The sequence below is a fragment of the Leptonychotes weddellii genome, chromosome 15 (genome assembly GCF_054177405.1).
Source record: "Leptonychotes weddellii isolate Sample4059 chromosome 15, ASM5417740v2, whole genome shotgun sequence".
NCBI classification, from domain to species: domain Eukaryota; kingdom Metazoa; phylum Chordata; class Mammalia; order Carnivora; family Phocidae; genus Leptonychotes; species Leptonychotes weddellii.
Window position 1 is genome coordinate 25,609,116 of NC_138383.1, and position 19,800 is coordinate 25,628,915.

A 19,800-nucleotide genomic window follows, 5' to 3' on the forward strand; every position below is an offset into this window, starting at 1 on the left:
TGTTCTCTTGATATGAGGACACAAATGTACTCATTTACAGAAATATGGCCAAATAATTTCTTGCTTACTTCAATCTGCATTTCTTTATAGCTCACTAACTACTCTCAAACCCATTACAGAAATGAAAGCTAAGTTTAGCAAATTGTTTGGCCATTTATGTTTAGTGCACAAAATTCTTAATGAACAAAATAAAATGCCACAATCCATTGTAAATCACTTTGCTAAACTTTCAGACTTCACAAGGAATTTGGTCTTGTCCAGAAGCTACTTTCAAGCCCCTGCTGATCTGGCATTCAAGCACCAGTTCCCTGCAGAGCTGAGGGAAAGAATGTAAGGGAGCCAATTAAGGAAACTTTGAGCCAGAATAGACAAGCAGGGGCCATCTTGTCCATCCTTCTGCCTTCAGGCAAAAACCACCCCCTGCACCAAAAATTTTTGCTTGAATCCTGCTGACAAAAATGCTCACCCCATGTAAATGACAAGTCATAATCCAGTTAATGCAACTAAAGCAGATTGTTAACTGTTCGGGACTTATTTATTGTGTTCTAAAGATGCTGAGTCTGAAAGCTCATCTGAATTGTTTTAATTCCTCCTTTCAAGAAAATTATTTTGTACAAGAAATGTACTCAAATAATTGTAAAGATGTGGGAAGTTTGCATCCAGGAAATAAAGTTATCTTTATCATCTTATTAAGTGTATTTTTGGTTTCCCTTCACTCTAGATCTACCTTATGGGTGGGAGGAAGCTTACACAGCAGATGGAATCAAGTACTTCATCAAGTAAGTACAAGCATCTCAACCAAGTAAGCAATTTCCTTCACATCTGGAGAGAACCTGGAAGTTGCAGAATAATCAGCAAAACCAAGAAACCCTCTTGGAGGTTACAAAAATTAGTAACAAGAAATGAAGCCTCACCATTTTCATTTCATGTGATTTAAATGCTAATATCAGATATCATTTAGGGGGTGAAAAACTAGTAATTATTTCAAGGGAAACAGCAGAAAGTTGGAACAAGATCGTAATTTGAACCTAAATGTTGGCTGCCTGAATTCACTTCTGACTAAAAGTATTAATACTTATGAGAAGTTAATATCTAATGAAAAAATCGATTTGTATATCTTAACACTTCTTCATACTTAATACAATAATACTAATAATCAGCATTTTTAGTGCTTTACAGTATACATAGTTCATTCATTCTGCAAATATATTTTGAGCATTTGCTGTGTGCCAGGCAATGTACCATGCCTTGAAGATTCAGTAGTAAAATATACAGATTAGTTCTCTGATGTCATGGAATTTATATAATAGTAGGAAAGATAATGAATAACTAACAAGATAAACGAGGCATAATATGAACAAACCCTGTCTGAGTGGATTCTCAGAACACCTTTTGAGGTATGTATGCCTTATTTTCGCTGTTTTATGGATGAAAAACATAAGAGCTTGCAGCAGTTGCCCCAAAATCCACAGCTACTAAATTACCAAATCAGAATAGAATCAAAGTCTTTTGACTCCAGGATTCTACTATACTGGACTGCCAATGATAGAGACATGTCTTCGAAAGCTTCAGTAGCAATACATATTCTGTCTACTGAACTGGTTAGTTTTATCCTGGACAAAGCAGACTGATCTCCTCTGTTCTGGGCAGCTCCTTTCATGTCAGAATTGACATTATAAGAACACAAATGGGAATCCCAAAGACTCTTGAAACCTAAAAGACTCCCTTTATTGTCCTTTCTAGCAATGTATTCTTGTTATACATTTGGAAAGGAAAGGGGAGATATGTCCTTGATGTCCTTTCAGTTGTACAAGTATTTTCCAAAGCAATATCCAAATTCTGGATTCCCAAGCTCTGTCACTTCACACGGGTTCCTATACCCTCTTCACCTCAGTTTTCTCATCATAAAGTAAGGGAAGTATTGCCTACTTCATAGAGTTGTTAAATGTTAAGCTCCTAGCATAGAACTTTGAACATAGTAGATGCCCAGTAGTCATCATTAATTTACAGTATGGAGAAGCCCATAATGGGGCACGGGGGAACATGAAAAATCATATGACCATTGAAAACAGTGAGAATTCAAAAGCTTCTTATTTAAAAAGATTTGAGGAAAAAAAAAAAACTAACGATAAACCTGGCAGTGTGTTTTTGTGGTGTATTTTCTTCTTGTGGTCTCTAGCAAAAAGTAATAAAGCAAAGGCGTAGTATATAATGTATGGAAAAGGGACTTTTGGAATAGAGAACCCAGGAATCCCATGCAGGGATTACATTTAGCACCATACTGTTCACTTTCAGAATCATGTCTCTTCTGGAAGGAGAGTTGTGCCCTGATACGCTGGGTTTACTATGTTGAGTTCCTGGAAGAGTTGAATGAGGGTACTGAAGAGGTGGCAGGAAAAAGAAAAACCACATTCACGTTTTCACTGGGTTTTTTCTCATATTAACTTTGTAATGATTAAGGGAAAAGATGTAGGGGAGAGGAATGAGCATTTAATTTTTTTTAAAGATTTATTATTTTGAGAGAGAGAGAGCACACGTGAGCAGGGGGAGGGGCAGAGGGAAAGAATCTCAAGCAGACTCCATGCTGAGTGCAGAGCCTGATGTAGGGCTCAATCTCACAACCCCAAGTTCATGACCTAAGCCGAAATCAAGAGTCAGACCCTTAACTGACTGAGCCACTCAGGTGCCCTGAGAATGAGCATTTACTGGGCACAACCTGATGCTCGGTAACCAGGCGTATGTTAGGTGTACTTTTCTATGCATTGTATCACTTAATTCTGCTAACAGTGTGGAAAATGGACACCGCTTGGCTCTTATTAGGGTGGTATTATGATGGTGGTGAGCTGCATCCTGCCTTCAGCCATGCCTGTCTCCTAGAAAGTCCCAAAAGAAGTGCCTGATCAAAGGAAGGCAAACTAGCATTCAATTATTTACTGGGGTTCTAGTTCAAAGGCCTTTGAAAAACATCAGTAAATGAGTCTAGACCCTGTGGGGACTCCTTAGCCTCAGTCGGCTGTCAGTATATCCTAATCCAAAGCTGAGTGTCATCGCCTAACTAGTGCCATATGAGGAAAGGACACCAAAGGCACAACCACTGACCACCAAAGACAAGGAGGGAGCAAGAGATAGCCAGCCAAAGGGTGAGTGTTTCCCATTGCCGGGTACCCAACTGGCTTAAACAGCTCTGTCTAGCAGACCAGAACAACAGTCTTGGGCTGGGCTCCTCCTACAAGGAAGAAGAGCATCCAAGGAGAGGAAAGAAGAGAAAAAAGAGTAAACAAATCGTTTACCCTGAGGTCTAACTCACAGTCCTGTGGAAGGAACAGAAAGAGACACTACGTTTATGTAGTCTACTCCAGCATAGAAAATATATCCCTTAAACCTAAACCTAAATATATTCTTTAAACCTGTCTTTTGGAAGCCCATCAGTTCTCTTGCTTGACCTTAACCTTGACTTACAAAGAAAGCAGAAAAGAGATGATAAGATAGGTTTGTTCCCCAAAGGACAATGGTGGATTTCATTGTATCACCATTACAGTTGGAGAAACTATGTGGAAAAGAGGCTGACTTGGTCAAAGCCATGCAGTAGAGGGGCGCCTGGGTGGCTCAGTTGGTTAAGCGACTGCCTTCGGCTCAGGTCATGATGCTGGAGTCCCTGGAGCGAGTCCCACATCGGGCTCCCTGCTCAGCGGGGAGTCTGCTTCTCCCTCTGATCCTCCCCCTCTCATGCTCTCTGTCTCCCATTCTCTCTCTCAAATAAATAAAATCTTTAAAAAAAAAGCCATGCAGTAGTAAAATTGCAGAGCCGAGGTAAGTAAAGCCAGCCCCCAACACACATACATAAACACACACACACACACACACACACGCTTTACCACCTCCACCTCCTTATTTTAATGTAGTATGTTTCCATGTGACAAGAAAGATATTTTAAACAAATCTTGATTTAGGGAGAGCTCCTTACTTTATCCATTTTTAAGCAGCAGAATAGAAACTTAGTTCTAAGAATACTTAGTTATCTCCTGGAGATTAGAAAGGCCAAATAGTAAAGATAAGAAAAGCTAGGGGCGCCTGGGTGGCTCAGTCATTAAGCGTCTGCCTTCCGCTCAGGTCATGATCCCAGGATCCTGGGATCGAGCCCCGCATCGGGCTCCCTGCTCAGCGGGCAGCCTGCTTCTCCCTCTCCCTCTGCCTGTCTCTCTGCCTACTTGCTCTCTCTCTCTCTCTGTCAGATAAATAAATAAAATCTTTAAAAAAAAAAAAAGATAAGAAAAACTAATACTGTACCAGTGCTTCCTTTACTCAGCCTTGTGGAGGAACGGGCTGCTTGCCTGAGTTAGGTTTTTCTGCTAGAAGCTAACCCCATTCAAGCACCAGCATTTATTTTAGCTTGACTATTCTTGATCCAAGTTTTACTTAATAAGTGTTGCATACTTCCCTGCCTTCTTACAATGAGGCTACTAAAGAAAATCTTTAAGAATGTCAGTCTTATGCATAATATAGTGAGTTCTGCAGGGGGAGGGTAAGCTCTATAAACTAGAATGGGACCCAGCTGTCATCTCTTGCGGCTCTCAGTGGGCCTGGCCATCTCCTTACCCTCATTCTCCTTTTTTATCTTTTACACACCTCACCCTCTTCCCCAGGAGTTTCTCAACTGAGGACAGGACGCCAGATCATCAAACTAATTTGAATTGCTTGTAAATACCTCTTGGGTGTGGGCCTATAGGGGTTTGTGTGAGTCAAGTTCAGGAGTTCTGGTGCAGGTGGAGCTGATTATAGGAAAGCCATCTGATAGAGGGGAAAGAAGGGCCTGAGCTTTGGATTTGGAAAAACTTGGGTCCAAATGCGGGTGTCTCCACAGGATAGCTGAACGACCTCGGGCATGTTTACTTAAGCTCTCTGAGCTTTAATTCTCCATATTTACAGAATGGAAAGAGTATTAGCACTCCGTAGGGTTCTTGCCTAGAATGAATGAGCTTACATATGTGAAACACCTATCATAGCTCCTGACCCAAAGTACACACTTCCAGCCAAGTTTAGCTGTCCTCACTCCCTCCCCTCACTCTTAACATTCTGGTGGGGGTCCTTCCTGGCTCTTAGCTGCTGGGTTCAGACAGGTGATGTTGCCACATTCATAATGGCTGCATACACAAGCATCCACTGTGTGTCCTTCTTGGAACTATGTAGCTTTTTTGTCTTATTTTTTCATCTTCATCCTACCATTTACCCCAGCTGAAATTTTGAACCTGGATAACCTTAGCTTTTGAGGTAGGAGTAGTTCATTTACCAGGTTAATGTACTTTGGAGGCAGGAAATAGCAAGTAATGAACTCAGGTCATTGCCTCTCTTACCTTTACTTAAAAAGAACAGGTTGAAATTGCCCTTCCAGAACACCGGAGGAGATAATGGTCTGTATACATATAATCTCTTCCCTGAAATTGACACCTGTCACTATCTTCCCGGAAATTGAATTGTTCCATCTGATGGAAGCCAAGCCTCAGGCAAAGGAATAACTGTCAGTGCTGTCCCAAGAACGCCCAGACGAATATAGTCCTCATTGAATATTCCTGCACATGTCCATTGCACACCTAATAATACTTTGTAGTAATCTACTTAAGTTCTGATGCAAGAGAAGAAAGCATTTTACCTGACATAAACAAATTTAATCAAAATGTTGGCATTGCTAGAGCCAGCATTTCACAGAACTAACAAACGTGTGTCTGTATACGTGTGTCTGTATATATATGTGTGTGTGTATCAATATGTGTATGTAATATGCATATAGGCAGGGCTTGCCTCACTTGCGCTATATATGTGTGTGTGTATATATATATATATATATATATATATGCACACACCAGTTCATTCAAAGGAAAACTTTCATATTTTTTCCTTAGAGAGTTGCAGCATTCTTAAATTTAACAAGGGGCGCCTGGGTGGCTCAGTCGTTAAGCGTCTGCCTCCGGCTCAGGTCATGATCTCAGAGTCCTGGGATCGAGCCCCGCATCGGGCTCCCTGCTCGGCGGGAAGCCTGCTTCTCCCTCTCCCACTCCCCCTGCTTGTGTTCCCTCTCTTGATGTGTCTGTCTCTGTCAAATAAATAAATAGAATCTTTAAAAATAACAATTAAAAAATAAATAAATAAATTTAACGACAAATGTCAGTTATCTTGATGGTGCTATGATGAAATTATCTGATTAACTTAACCATTTTCCCACCCAGTTTCTTCCCTTTGAAAGTTGTATACTATTATAGATTTATAGTAGTCCTTTGATATGACTCCACTTTAAAATGTGTTATAAAATTTAACAAAATTATTGAGTTATGTTTAATAGTAAAACTTAATTTTTACAAATTAGACATTACTGCTACATTGCTCTCATTGTGTTTTCTTTTTCTATTGAAAAACTCAGATTCACTGTGATTAATGATCATGATTGTTAATTCTATTGCCACATGATAAATTTCTCCCAAATTTTGCAGCTTAAAAGAGTAAACATTTTCTCACCCAGTTTCAGAGGGTCAAGAATCCAGGTGTGGTTTTACTGGATCATTCTGGCTCTTTCTCTCTAGGTTTCTCATGAAGTTATGATCAAGCTATTAGCCAAGGCTAGGGATTGAAGAGTGCCTTAGTGGGGCTGGTATATTTTTTCCAAGCTCACACATCTGGCTGTTGGCAGGAGGCTTCAGTTCCTCACCAAAACGTGGACCTTTCTCCTTAGGACTGCGCACAACAAGATGGCAGTCTTCCCCCAAAACAAGAGACAAGAGAAAGAGTGAGAGCAAGAGAAATATGAAGACCAAAGCTTTATAACCAATCTTAAAAGTGAGTGATATACCATCACTCCTGCCATATGCTATTGGTCACAGAGACCAACCCTGGTACAATGTAGAAGAGTAAGAATGCCAAAAGGTGAGGATCACTGGGACCTGGCTTAAAGGATGCCTACCACAATGCTATTTCACAATATATGTAGAACATATATTGTATTTATATATATATATATATATAAATATATACATATATATTGTATATATACACACGCACACACATATATATAGTTTGTATATATCGTATATAAACATATGTTTCCATGTGTATATATGTATGTTATATATATGTGTATACATCTGTATAAGTAATACATCTGTATAAATAATACATCTGTATAAGTAATACAGATATCTCAGTATTAGACATTTGCTTCAGACATGGAATGATACTATGTATAGTGATTAGTGAGTTTTCCAGTAGGTATAATCATTTGTTTTTATTTTTTTTATTTTTAAAGATTTTATTTTTTATTATTTGACAGAGAGAGAATGAGAGAGAGAGAGCACATGAGAGGGGGGAGGGTCAGAGGGAGAAGCAGACTCCCTGCCGAGCAGGGAGCCCGATGCGGGACTCGATCCCGGGACTCCAGGATCATGACCTGGGCCGAAGGCAGTCGCTTAACCGATTGAGCCACCCAGGCGCCCTAATCATTTGTTTTTAAAAGTTACTTAAACTTATAATTCTCCACGTGTTCATTTGTGTTGATACACCTTCAATGTGAGATCTCTCCTCATGTTATAAAAACTTCATCCATTACATAGGAAGAAGTATACTTACAACATTAAAATGCCTATCAGTAGAACCTAGGAAGTCAGTAATTTCTGAATAAAACAAAAGTGTCGGTCTAGAGCAGGGAAGGCAAATAGATTTCAACTCACTGTCTCAAGCATGGTTTGGGGAAATATTCTAAGCTGTGTTCATCCTCAGTGATGTCTGATCAGTTAGGTGTTTGCTGTGGCTGCAGAGGGGAAGAGGTGTAGGGGACACATGCCACATCTTTGCAATCTTTGGTCTTCTAGAATATTTTGCTAATGCAGAAACTCTGCCAGGATGAGCAGTAATAATACAAAGAGTAGGTTGAAACAATGAAATAAACAATGACAAGCCACCCAGAGAAGTTCTTATAAGATAGTATTTAAAAGCTTTGCCTTAATGACTCTAAAAGATTAATGATTTCTGGTAGGCATGGCTTTCTTCATTTCTCTCCAGTCAGAGAAATTAATGACCCTAGATAATTGTCTTCATTGACTTGAGGTAGGACATCCTATTAGGTTGTTCCCAGGTAGGAAAGAATGTGGATCACAGCCTATATTTGAATAAGACTTTGCCATTGTCAGCCTACCGTATTAATTAAAGGCTTAAGTTACATTGTGTCCTCTCACTTATAAAATAGAAAACACAAAAGAGAAAAATCAGAGGTTATGTTTTCTTGCCCCCTAACTTTATTTTACAAGGATAGCCTATGCTGGGTAATTCTAATGTAATTACAAATTAGGGTGATTGGAGGGGAGGGTGAGAGGAACGGATGGTTTCTGGATTGGAAATAATAAGCTGCTGCTTTTGACTTTTCCTAAATCCTTGGCAGATTAGTTTAGCTCTTCTTTAGTGGACACTGTCAGGAGCCCGCCTTCTGACGACCTCATTAATTTGGCTGCTTTGATTCATTTTGGGTGAGTTAAGAAATATCTATTCACAAACGACTCTAAGTCTAAGGCTCACTTGATCAGGCATTAGGGTAATTTCTATGCACCTACTAAAGCATAGATAAGGAGAGCCCATGTTAGCTCTTCAGTATCCTCTACGTGCATGAGAATCCTGAGCATTTCATTCTTCATGAGACTGTAATGAAGAAATCAAAAGATGGCTTGAAGGAGGAAATATTTTGTCCCCAAACACTTCTTAGTTATGAATAAATTGTATTGAAACCACTGGTTTGGATGTAGCCATCCAGGTGACGGCTGGCTTAGAATATCCAGTAACTAGTACGGTGCCTGGTGTGTATAGGGACTAAATAAATATTTATCAAATGCATGAAGACTGTCATTGCCAATTTGGGGAAGCAATTGGTGAGAAAAAAAAAAAATACGGACCGTAATGTCAGACAGACCTGGGTTCTAGTGTTTACGCACCACTTATGAGTGTGACCTTGGTATAATTGATATTGTGTTCAATTGTTTGTTCCCCCTTTTCTCATTCAAAAAAGAAGGATGGTAGTTTATATCTCCTAGGCTTGTTTTGAGAATTCAATAAAATAAGGGGAGAGGGGGTAAGCCCCTGGCAAAACACCTGGCACATGGTGAGCGTTGAACAGAGGTTAGTCCTCCCTCCCTCCCTTTATTTTATGGTACTGCTATTGGACAGTGGAGGGGCTATAAATGACAACATTTGCACAGCTGCAAATAGAAACCACTAGCCAAAACTTGCACTTAACGCCACTCGCTGGCCAGTCAGAAGCCCTATGACAGGAGCAGAGAGGTTGCATTGCTCAGGAGCCTGAGACAGCTAGCTCTGGATTTTCTATAAATACCTACGAAGGGGTGTAGCAGTATGGAGCGCTGTAAGAGCAACTGTCATTTAAACGAAAGGCCAGCCAGCTGGCTTAGGTCGCTGAGAATGGCAAAGCCCATGGAAATGAATAAAACATCCAGATCTAGACAGCCAGCATCAAACTCTCCACCCCCCACCCCCATTTAACCAATGACAGGTATGACTGAGGCATAAAGCGTGTTTTTTAGCATTTTATTGGGATACTGTAAGCAAATCCTCTGGTGTTGCAAGAAGTACTTGGGAAATTCATCACCTTTCTGTGGTTATACTTTTATTTAGCCGGATGTGGAACTGTCTCTGCCTCCAGGACCCTTTATTTAAGTTAATTAACAAATACTGACTTTTTTGTCAAACACTTTCCCTTCCAAATTCGGTTGCTTTATCAGTCTGCTAGGACTGCCAAGACTAAGTGGCTTAAAGAGCAGAAATTTATTTTCTCATAGTTCTGGAGGCCAGAAGTCCAAGGTCAAGATGCCATCAGGATATCTGGTAAGGCCTTTCTTCCTAGGATATAGACCGCTACCTTCTCACTGTGTCCTCACATGGCCTATTGTCCATGTGTGCACAGAGAGATCGAGCTCTGCTGCCTCTTCCTCTTCTTACGAGGACACCAGTCCCACTGGACCCAGGGCCTCACCTCCATGACCTCATCTAACTTTACATCCCTAAAGGCCTATTTCCCAATATAGCCCACATTATGGGTTAGGGCTTCAATATATGAATTGGAGGGGGTTGGGGCACAATTCAGTTCACAACAGTTGCTTCTTTCTTAAACTACTTTCCATAAATTATCCAGCACCTTCTTTTTCTTTATCCAGTAATCTCCATTACAGTGCAGTATATCATTTTCCTATACATTTCTTATACATTTACCAAGTTTTAGGCACACCTGCAAGAATTAATCCAAACTAGTGCCTTTTTCCTTGTGCCCTAGTCTTTAGTAGATGAAGCAGCTAAGGGGAAGAGGAGTGTGGAAAGGAGAATAATGACCTCCTCCCCACCAACAATGTCCTCATGTTAATCTCCACAACCTTTGAATACATTAGGTTACATGGTAAAGGGGCATAAAGGTTGCACGTGGAATTAGGGCTGCTAATCAGCTGGTCTTAAAATAGGGAGATTATCCTGGATTATCCAGGTGGGTCCACTCTAATCACATGAGTCCTTAACAGTGGAAGAGGGAGGCAGAAGAAGAGGGTCAGAGAAAGAGATATGATAGTGGAAGCAGGGACAGACAGGCTGTTTCTGGCTCCGAAGATGGGAGCCACAAACACAGAATGTGGGTGGCCTTTAAGCTGGGAAAGCAAGGAAACGAAATCTCCCCTAGAGCCTCCAGAAAGGAACATTAGCCTTGCCAACACCTTGATTTTAGCCCAGTAAGAGCCATGTCGAACTTCTGAGCTACAGAACTGTAAGCCAGTGAATTTGTGTTGTTTAAAGCCACTAAATTTTATGTGTCAATTTGTTACTTCACCAATAGAAAACTAATACAGGGAGTCGAAGGTAGAGGGGAGAGGGTAATGATTATGACTTGGACCTAGAATGTGTCAGGCATGGAACTAGAGGATTTATATGTGTTATCTCTTAACACTATTGAGGCATGTGTTACATGTTTCCTACATCAGGAAACTGAGACTGGGAGTTTAAGTAGCTTTTTTTAAGACACACAGTAACCTAGTTAGTACATGGGCGATCTGGGATTTCAAACCAGGTCTGCATAGTCTGTACGAAAGAATAGTAACCCTGGTCTGCATCTAAGCCCTGGTTCTGCTACTGTGTGAACTAAGGGTGCTTGAATACCCTTAGCCTCGGTTTCTTCAGTTGTTAAACTTGTAGAGACAAGTTAGGTTTATGAGCTTTGTATGAAAAGCAAATTGTGAAATCAGTATCAAAACACATTGTAAAGTACAAAATGCTTATCTGATGTCATGTCTGATCCAGCTGCCACTTACCTAAACATCCATATCAAATGAATGATCTAGGACAGTGAGGGGGCTGGAGGGTCTTCTTAGATCCTAACCTGAACTTTGTTACTTAGCATCAGCATTAACCAGGCCCCTGTATGAAAAAATCTTCATCCTTTTGTTGGGTGTTGGATGCCTAGAAACATGGCTTTGGCTGCATCCTGAGTTATTTCAGAGGCTGAAAACTCCAGGGTAGTAAAATCACTTCAATAATGGTGAGAGAATTGAGGGGTAACGTGAGTTCTTAGCCATCCCTTACCATCAAGTTTGTCTTTGGTAGCATTTTATATTAACACAATATTTGTTTAGCTAACAATAGTATTTGTTCAATGTAAACAATTATAACTTAAATCCTGGCATTGGAGTAAGTTTACATATGACTCTGGCTATTTAGCAAATAAACTCTAATCAAAATTGTTTGGATTATCATAGTGGTTCAGTTATTACCTACCACCAAATATATGAATAGACCTTTTCAGGTTACTTGGCTATTAAAATATTGGTGAAGAGGGTTAGTAGTCCTGGTTATTTGATGACTTTTAGGCTATATAAATCAATTGAACTCTTTCCTGATAAAGTAGAGTCTCTATATACATATTTCTGATTCACTTAGGGTGAGGCTACTGCATTATCACATCTGAAGATAGTTTTTTTTTTAAAGATTTTAATTATTTATTTGTTTGACACAGAGAGACAGAGCAAGAGAGGGAACACAAGCAGGGGGAGTGGGAGAGGGAGAAGCAGGCCTCCCGCAGAGCAGGGAGCCCAACGCGGGGCTCGATCCTAGGACCCCGGGACCACGACCTGAGCCGAAGGCAGACGCTCAATGACTGAGCCACTCCGGCGCCTCTGAAGATAATTTTATCCGGTCCTCAATCATAAATAAGCTAGTCTATCACGTTTGAGCATTTTTTACATGTGGTATTATAATAATAATACCAGTGAAAAGTCTGGTGGATCTATGCATCAGACATTTATTGAGCCTCGTTTTCTGTGAGCCTGACACCGAGATTGTAAAGACGCTTCTCTGCCCTCCAGAAATTAACATCCTTGTAGGCAAAAAGACAGACATATAAAGAATTCATTTTCATGTTGTGAAAAGTGTAAGACTTCTGAGGAAGCAGGCTTCATGCTAGTACTTTTTATTCCTACTTAATAAAAATATGATTTTTGTGGCAAGTGCTTTTAAATATGCTTTAGACAATATAATCTGTATTCAGTCAACACATCTTTAATTATCTCATTTTGTAAAACTGAAGAGCCCTTTTAGGTGATCATTTGCCCCATCCCAGAATCGCCATACATATTGTTGTTGAAACCCACCCAGATAACAGAGCCTCAGATAGGAGTTTAACAGAATGGCTAAATTCTCCGAAGTCAGATTTGGGTCCGGATCCAGGCACTAACAGAATTTTATGACCTGAAGTAAGTTATTTTACCTCTCTCAGTATTAGTTTCCTCATATATAACATGAGGATGATAAGTATAACTTTTTCTCTTCTTCAAAATAAGGTTCTAAAAGACAGTTAAGTCCACTGATTCGCAAGTCCAAGATGGCACCACTAGAAATAGTATTGTAGAGTTGATGAGAGAACTATAAAGGTTGATGGCACATTTGGTGTTTATCCCATAATTTCTCACTATAATTGAAAGTTTCGACTTTATAGCACTCACTCTCAAGTGGCTTTTGCACTTATACATTACAGAGTCGATGATACTTGGATAGAACATGTCAAGACTATAGAGATGGTGAGGGAGGGAACCTCTCAAAGTCCCATCCAGTTTTGTGATTTTAGAATGTTCAGTTCTTGGGGTGCCTGGGTGGCTCAGTTGGTTAGGCGACTGCTTTTGGCTCGGGTCATGATCTTGGAGTCCCAGGATCGAGTCCCACATCAAGCTCCCTGCTCAGCAGGGAGTCTGCTTCTCCCTCTGAACCTCCCCCCTCTCGTGCTCTCTCTCTCAAATAAATAAATAAAATCTTTTAAAAATAGTAGAATGGGGCGCCTGGGTGGCTCAGATGGTTAAGCGCCTGCCTTCGGCTCAGGTCATGATCCCGGGGTCCTGGGATCGAGTCCCACATCGGGCTCCCTGCTAGGCGGGGAGCCTGCTTCTCCCTCTGCCTCTGCCTCTCTCTCTCTCTGACTCTCATGAATAAATAAATAAAACATTTAAAAAAATAAATAAAAATAGTAGAATGTCCAATTCTTCTCTGATAAAAGATATCTTCTCTGATAACATTCATATGCTTATATTTTTAGTGTAGTCCACTTAACTTTAATAGAAAAATAACATTAGAATAAGTATAAAATTAGTTGAAATTTTGCTTCAAATCATTTTAGTTTTTTTAAGTTTTCATATTTGGTAATTAAGAAAAATGTACTTAATCAGATGTTTATTAAACTTATTGGATAAAAAAGTGAAACGTGAACATTACAAACTAAAGTAACTTCTATATTTAATGCACCTGTATTCATAAGTGAGAATTTAAGGTGGAAACTGGTAGTGGTCTTGCAAAGTTGTTTCTAATTAAATTTAGTTTTCACTAATCTATATTCTGACAGTCTTTTGATCACTGACCTATTTAAAGTAGCACGAAAATATATATGTATTGCTTGTCTTCTGTATTTTAGAAAGCCAACCTCTTTAGTTTGGAGAAGTTGTATTTACAAGGGAAGTAATAGTCATGGCTTCATCTTGAAATACTCTCTTCTTGCTTGAGGATGATTTAGAATGATACTAACTAACGGCTGTAACAAACCGCCACCTTTCAGTGGCTTAATGCTCGCATACCAGTTAATGCAGACCTTCCTGGTTGATGAGTGGCTTTTCTTTTCTTGGGCTGGTGACTTTGGTACCTCAGCTCCTCCTAGCTCATGGCTCCGCATTCCCTAGGTCCTCAGAGTCCTCTGCCTTCAGTTAGCAGATGAGTAAGAGTAGGAGAAGGCACTCCAGTTTCTTAAAAACCCCTGGCCCGCAAGAGATAAGCATCAATTCTCGCACCTTCCACTGGCAGGAACTAGCCACATGCTCACATAAGGATCCCTGGGACAGGTAGTCTCCAGGCAGCTGCCTCCTGGTAACAACTCTGTGATATGGAAGGGAGAACATAAAGTTTGGTGGGCCCTGCCAAAGGGGACATGAGAATGTACGAATATACCAACTTGAAAATTCTATGTTTATTAATGTCTAATAGTCCAGTGTATAAGTACCAATGGGACATGTTCTTTGGGGCCTTCTGTATTCTTTAATCCTATCACAGTGAAAAACAGCATCAATTTTTAAGAGTTGCCCAAAGCTGTAATCTGTGACTGTAGGACAGTTTCTTTGTATCAGCTCTGGACCTGGGATGTTTGGCTTTGTACAGTAATTGACAGCAATCTAAACCTGTGTATATGATTTAAAGGATATAATTTATATTTTTCATATTTTTCTCAGGAATTTTCAGTGTTCATCTTTTACAAGTCTAGTGACAGCAGTTTTTTCCAATATTATGCATAAGTAATATATGACTATAGCTTTAGATTCTTATAATAATGTGATATCTGAGTTGTAAAGGTTTTTTAATTGGATTTTTCAATTTTTCAAAAGATATGTATTTTTATATAAATTGCCATAAATATGTAGCAAAAAGAAATTTGTCTTGAAGACCATAAATATTTGGATGGGATCCTGCTAATATTTGGTCAGAGTCCCCCTGGATTTCCAAATGTTTAATTACAAAATACTGGAACTGTTTTGTGATGTTTACAAAGCTAATTACTAAGAAATATCCATTTTGATTTTAGGGATGTATTTCCAAAATTATGTAAGAGGGAACTCCTTATCTGTCAGTGGTAACAAACAGCTTGTAATTTTCTCTTAAATATGTTTTGGAATGGATTCTTCATATTACTAATTCCTAGTCATTCTCATAACCAGTGTCTGGCAAGATTACACACTGCCTCACCAAGGTTTGGTGACTTTTTGATAATTTTATTGACACGGTTCACTTTCTGTTCTTACCTTCTAATTTGTTTTCAATTGGGATTCTTTTTTAAGTATAAATCTTTTATTGTTATTACTACTTGCACTTTATGGCCAGTTGTAAAATTTTCCAGTAATTCCAAGATACTGATGTCAGAAGCAGATTGAATTAACATATATTACTTGTCTTTATTTTCTTGTTCATATGAATATTATATGCATAGGATTATCCCCCACCCCCACAAAAAAAGGACATTGCAAGTTAATTACTTAGTCTCATTATTTTGCGACCTTATCTTCAACATGATAAAATTATATATGAAATCTTGCTAAATTCACAATGATATATAAATAGTGTTATTCACAATGGAGTTTAACAGAAGAACCTCTTTCATCATCACAGATGGTTATTAAGAATGAATTTCTTCAAAGCTAGTGCACTTTTTGTCTTTAAACCATTTTTCTCTCAAAGGCTGTCCTAAATTTTTATTTTAAAAGAAAGCATTTTGCATGCTAGGAGGTAAGAAACATAAGGAGGGTAATTATAATGGGATTTAAACAATTCACTTACATTTCTTTGCCAATAAAATAAAGCATGTTCTGTTAGGGCTCTTTTTTATAAGCCCTAAAATATGTCTTTCAATTGACTAATATTATAAAAGAAAAAGACACAACACTGTCATCTTCCTAGATCGAATATTTCTGTTTCCCAACAACAGATTTGGCCGTCACTCAGGGGCAAGTAGTAGTATGCTTTTTAGATTTTCAGATATATCTGAACTGCTGTTGATTGCTCCCCAAATCAGGTCAGATGCACTCTCCGCAGGAACATTTGCCAGAGGTACTGTATGTTCAAATGGAAGATTTTTAGGTTCCATAGTCAGTCTCATTTATTCTCCAGACCTCTAAATTTTTCATACTAAGTAGGAGCATCTCACTTTATGAACCATGGGGTCTTTATTAATTAAACAGAGTCAACAGGGCTGATTTTTTCTCTCTTCTCAGTTGAGCTACCAAGCACACAAATCAGAGAGGAGGTATCTCTAATACTAGAATGTTCTCCAAGCCAGTAAAGCTGGGATTATCTCATCATACCGATTATGTCAAAGCTCTTTAGGCACAATGCTCACCAGGACATAAAATTGAATGGTCTACACACAGCTGGCCCTGTTCCAGCATCATAGGAAGAATTCCAGGTTTTTCTTGAAATAATCACAAAGTTCTAATTATCAAAAACAAAAACAAAAAAACTAGCCATGATCACTTATTGAATATCTACTCTTTGCCAGGCACTTCACATGCACTACCTGAGTTTTAGAAGCTTTGGTTTTTGTTTGTACAAAAGACCTAGGTGTGGGCGCCTGCGTGGCTCAGTTGGTTAAGCGACTGCCTTCGGCTCAGGTCATGATTCTGGAGTCCCTGGATGGAGTCCCGCATCGGGCTCCCTGCTCGGCAGGGAGTCTGCTTCTCCCTCTGACCCTCCCCACTTTCATGTGCTCTCTCTCATTCTCTCTGTCTCAAATAAATAAATAAAATCTTTAAAAAAAAAAAAAAAGACCTAGGTGTGAAATATGTACTTGAAGCATAGAAACCTTATCCCTTTGTTGGTTGTTTTGTTGTTGTTTTCCTAGTAAGTAGCTGTTGTAATTGCACGTTTGGTGTTCAGGTGTGTGTTTTTTAAACAGATAGCAAGAAGTATATTGTGAACATAAGCTTAATTAATATTGTATGATGTAACTTTTGTATTTGGGAAAAGATCAGATGTAGATTTGTTGATTTAAAAAAGCACTTAATGAAGTTTCCTGGTAAGGATGACCTTCTAGTGGAACTTTCTCATAGTCATTGTTCAGAGTCAGTAACTACATTTCTTCCTTAGACATTTTGCTTTTGCTTAGTTTACATTATAAATTTAATGGAATGTCCATATCTAACAGTTATAATAGTTTAAGCATAAGAATGTTATTTTTTTTTTTAAGATTTTATTTATTTGACAGAGACAGACACAGCAAGAGAGAGAACACAAGCGGGGGGAGTGGGAGAGGGAGAAGCAGGCCTCCCGCAGAGCAGGGAGCCCGATGTGGGGCTCAATCCCAGGACCCTGGGATCATGACCTGAGCCGAAGGCAGACGCTTAACGACTGAGCAACCCAGGCGCCCCAAGAATATTATTTTTCAGAAAGTCTGCTAGGAAAGCGTGCACCTGAAACTTGTCCCTGAGTTGGTGGTTCCTGTTTGCCTTCCTTCCCACACTCCCTAACTCAGGGACATTGTTGGGGAGGGAGGATTTATAATAATTTAAAGTCTCTTCTTTGGACTAAGATATTATAAATGTGCTGGTAAACATCAAAGTAAATACACCAATATTTTAAAATTAGCAAAACTGTCTCATCAAGTTTTTCCTTTTGGTTTTAAACAGGTGCTTTGTACAGAATGATGTGTCCTCATTTCACCTTGCAGCAGCATCCTGGCCCTCTTATCTTACACTCATTAGTATTTCTTTAAAACCACTTTCAATTTAGGCAGACTTCCAGCTTTCCCTAACACCCCCCCACCTGCCCCCAAGACCTTGAAATGAAGTTAACCTGTGCAGAATCCAATGCTTTAGTAAGTTTAGCCTCCATAATAAGAAATTCCATTAAACCATAAACCATTTTAAAGAGATAATAGTAATGTGGATTACTGTCAAGAGAAGAATGATTCTTTGTACCACTTAACCACACTCTGTACTTTTGAAATTACGAAGATGTTTGAGCCTTGCCACCTTCACCTTGATTCTTAAAACAACTTGAATTCGTTTACCCCATCATGAAGCTTTCAATGATCTTCCATGGAAAGATAAGTTTTAATATTTAAACTGAGGAGTTGAACAATTTGTATTGGGGAATATGCATAGAATTTGGGATATAGGGTCAAAAATAAACCAAATCACCACTGACAGTGAAACTGCCTATTTGTACTAAGTCCAACATTGTCAGTTATTGTCCTCAACAGCCAATAAAGTTAAGTGCATTTTTGTGATAGTTCCCAAATTGTGCTCTGTGGAATACTAGTCCTGTGTGTGCCGACAGGGGCATGTTAGTTTGAATAATACTGCAAACTGCTGTTGAGTCATAGAACATGTTAATATAGTTAAGGCTTAGGGAAATCCTGCAGTAAAGAAACCCATTTAGCTTTATTTAACCTAATGAATCTCAAACTTATTCGACCATAGAATTATCTTCTTTACATAAGTTACTAAAAACCCTTTAAAAACAGACTTTGGAAATGTTACTCTGTGATGTAGGAGAAACTTTTAGACACCCCCCCCCCCATCTTATTTGATCCTCCTAAGTGCCAACCCATAGACAGACATGATGCTACTTTCCATGGTTGAGTCTGGATAGGATAGGGGTCAGGGAGACTGATCTAGATGGATGAGGGCAGAGGGGTAAGCCAGTGAAAGAAAGAGTATCCAGGAAGAAGAAACAAAATAGGTAAATTCACTGCCAAAAAAAAAAAGAAGAAGAAGAAGAAACAAATCATCCTAATTCTGGTAGCTGTCTGTCCAACACTCAGGAGCTGGGCAGATAGTGGTGGATTTAAGAGATTCTTTCCACCAAAGGCTGAGTGTTGGATACAAGGTCTGAGAAACACCATCCACCAGGGAGGGGCCCAGGTTGCGATGTCTCAGCACTCCCTGAACATGCCCTATACCTGTTGCACATCCTTCCCTACCTCTGCTTGTGTTCTTCCCTGAAATGCCTCGTCGTTCGTTCTTCACACATGTTAAGCACCATAAATTCAGACAAGAAACACAGTTCCTGCCCTCAAAGAGCTTCTTAACAAAGTAACTTCTTTCTTCTTTACTGAAGATAAACAGGCACTCATAACAGAGTGTAATAAGAGATAACATCAGGAGCACAGATTGGAGGAATTTTGAGGAAGATTGATTCTTTGGAATTAGTAAGAGTTAACTAGATAAACAAAATGGGAGGAAGGAAGACTGTAGCAGAGAAGAAAGTATGATCGAGGCAGGTAAAAAAAAAAAATCAAGATATTTCATACTATGGAAGTATGTATTTGATCCAGAAGGCATGGGATGGCACTGAATTTTTAGCAGGCAAGCAACAGTGTCTGATTTGTCATTTAGAAAGATCTCTTGGCTGGAGTAGAGATTGAATTAACAAAGAACCAGAACAGGCAGAGAGACAAGCATTTTCCGTGACCCAGGCTATAGCACTAGAAGAGGAGAGGAAGTAAAAGACCCCACAGATGTTTCAGCAAGACAGTCCCAGGACTTGCTGACTGAATGTTGGGTAAGGAAAAGCAAGGAGTCAAAGATCACACGTTCTCCTACATTCCTTTTTACCAAAGAAGAAAGAAAGAAATGGGTTTGGTTGAACCTTAAAACCTATCCAAGACTTTTTAAAACTATTGGATGGAGTTCCAGTTGCTTCCTGTCACAAGGAGCTGCTGTAGGGAGGAAGCAGTGTCCCTGGGATCAGGACGTGTGC

The 19,800-nt window shown here is 39.4% G+C and overlaps 1 protein-coding gene across 1 annotated transcript in view; it reads left to right on the forward strand.

Moving 5' to 3' along the window:
* STXBP4 (syntaxin binding protein 4) overlaps nt 1–19,800 on the forward strand; it is a 165,353-nt gene that overhangs the window by 140,075 nt on the left and 5,478 nt on the right. Inside the window, exon 17 of the mRNA XM_081805248.1 lies at nt 722–779. Within this exon, the coding sequence (XP_081661374.1) occupies nt 722–779 (58 nt within the window). The remainder of the gene's footprint in view (nt 1–721; nt 780–19,800) is intronic.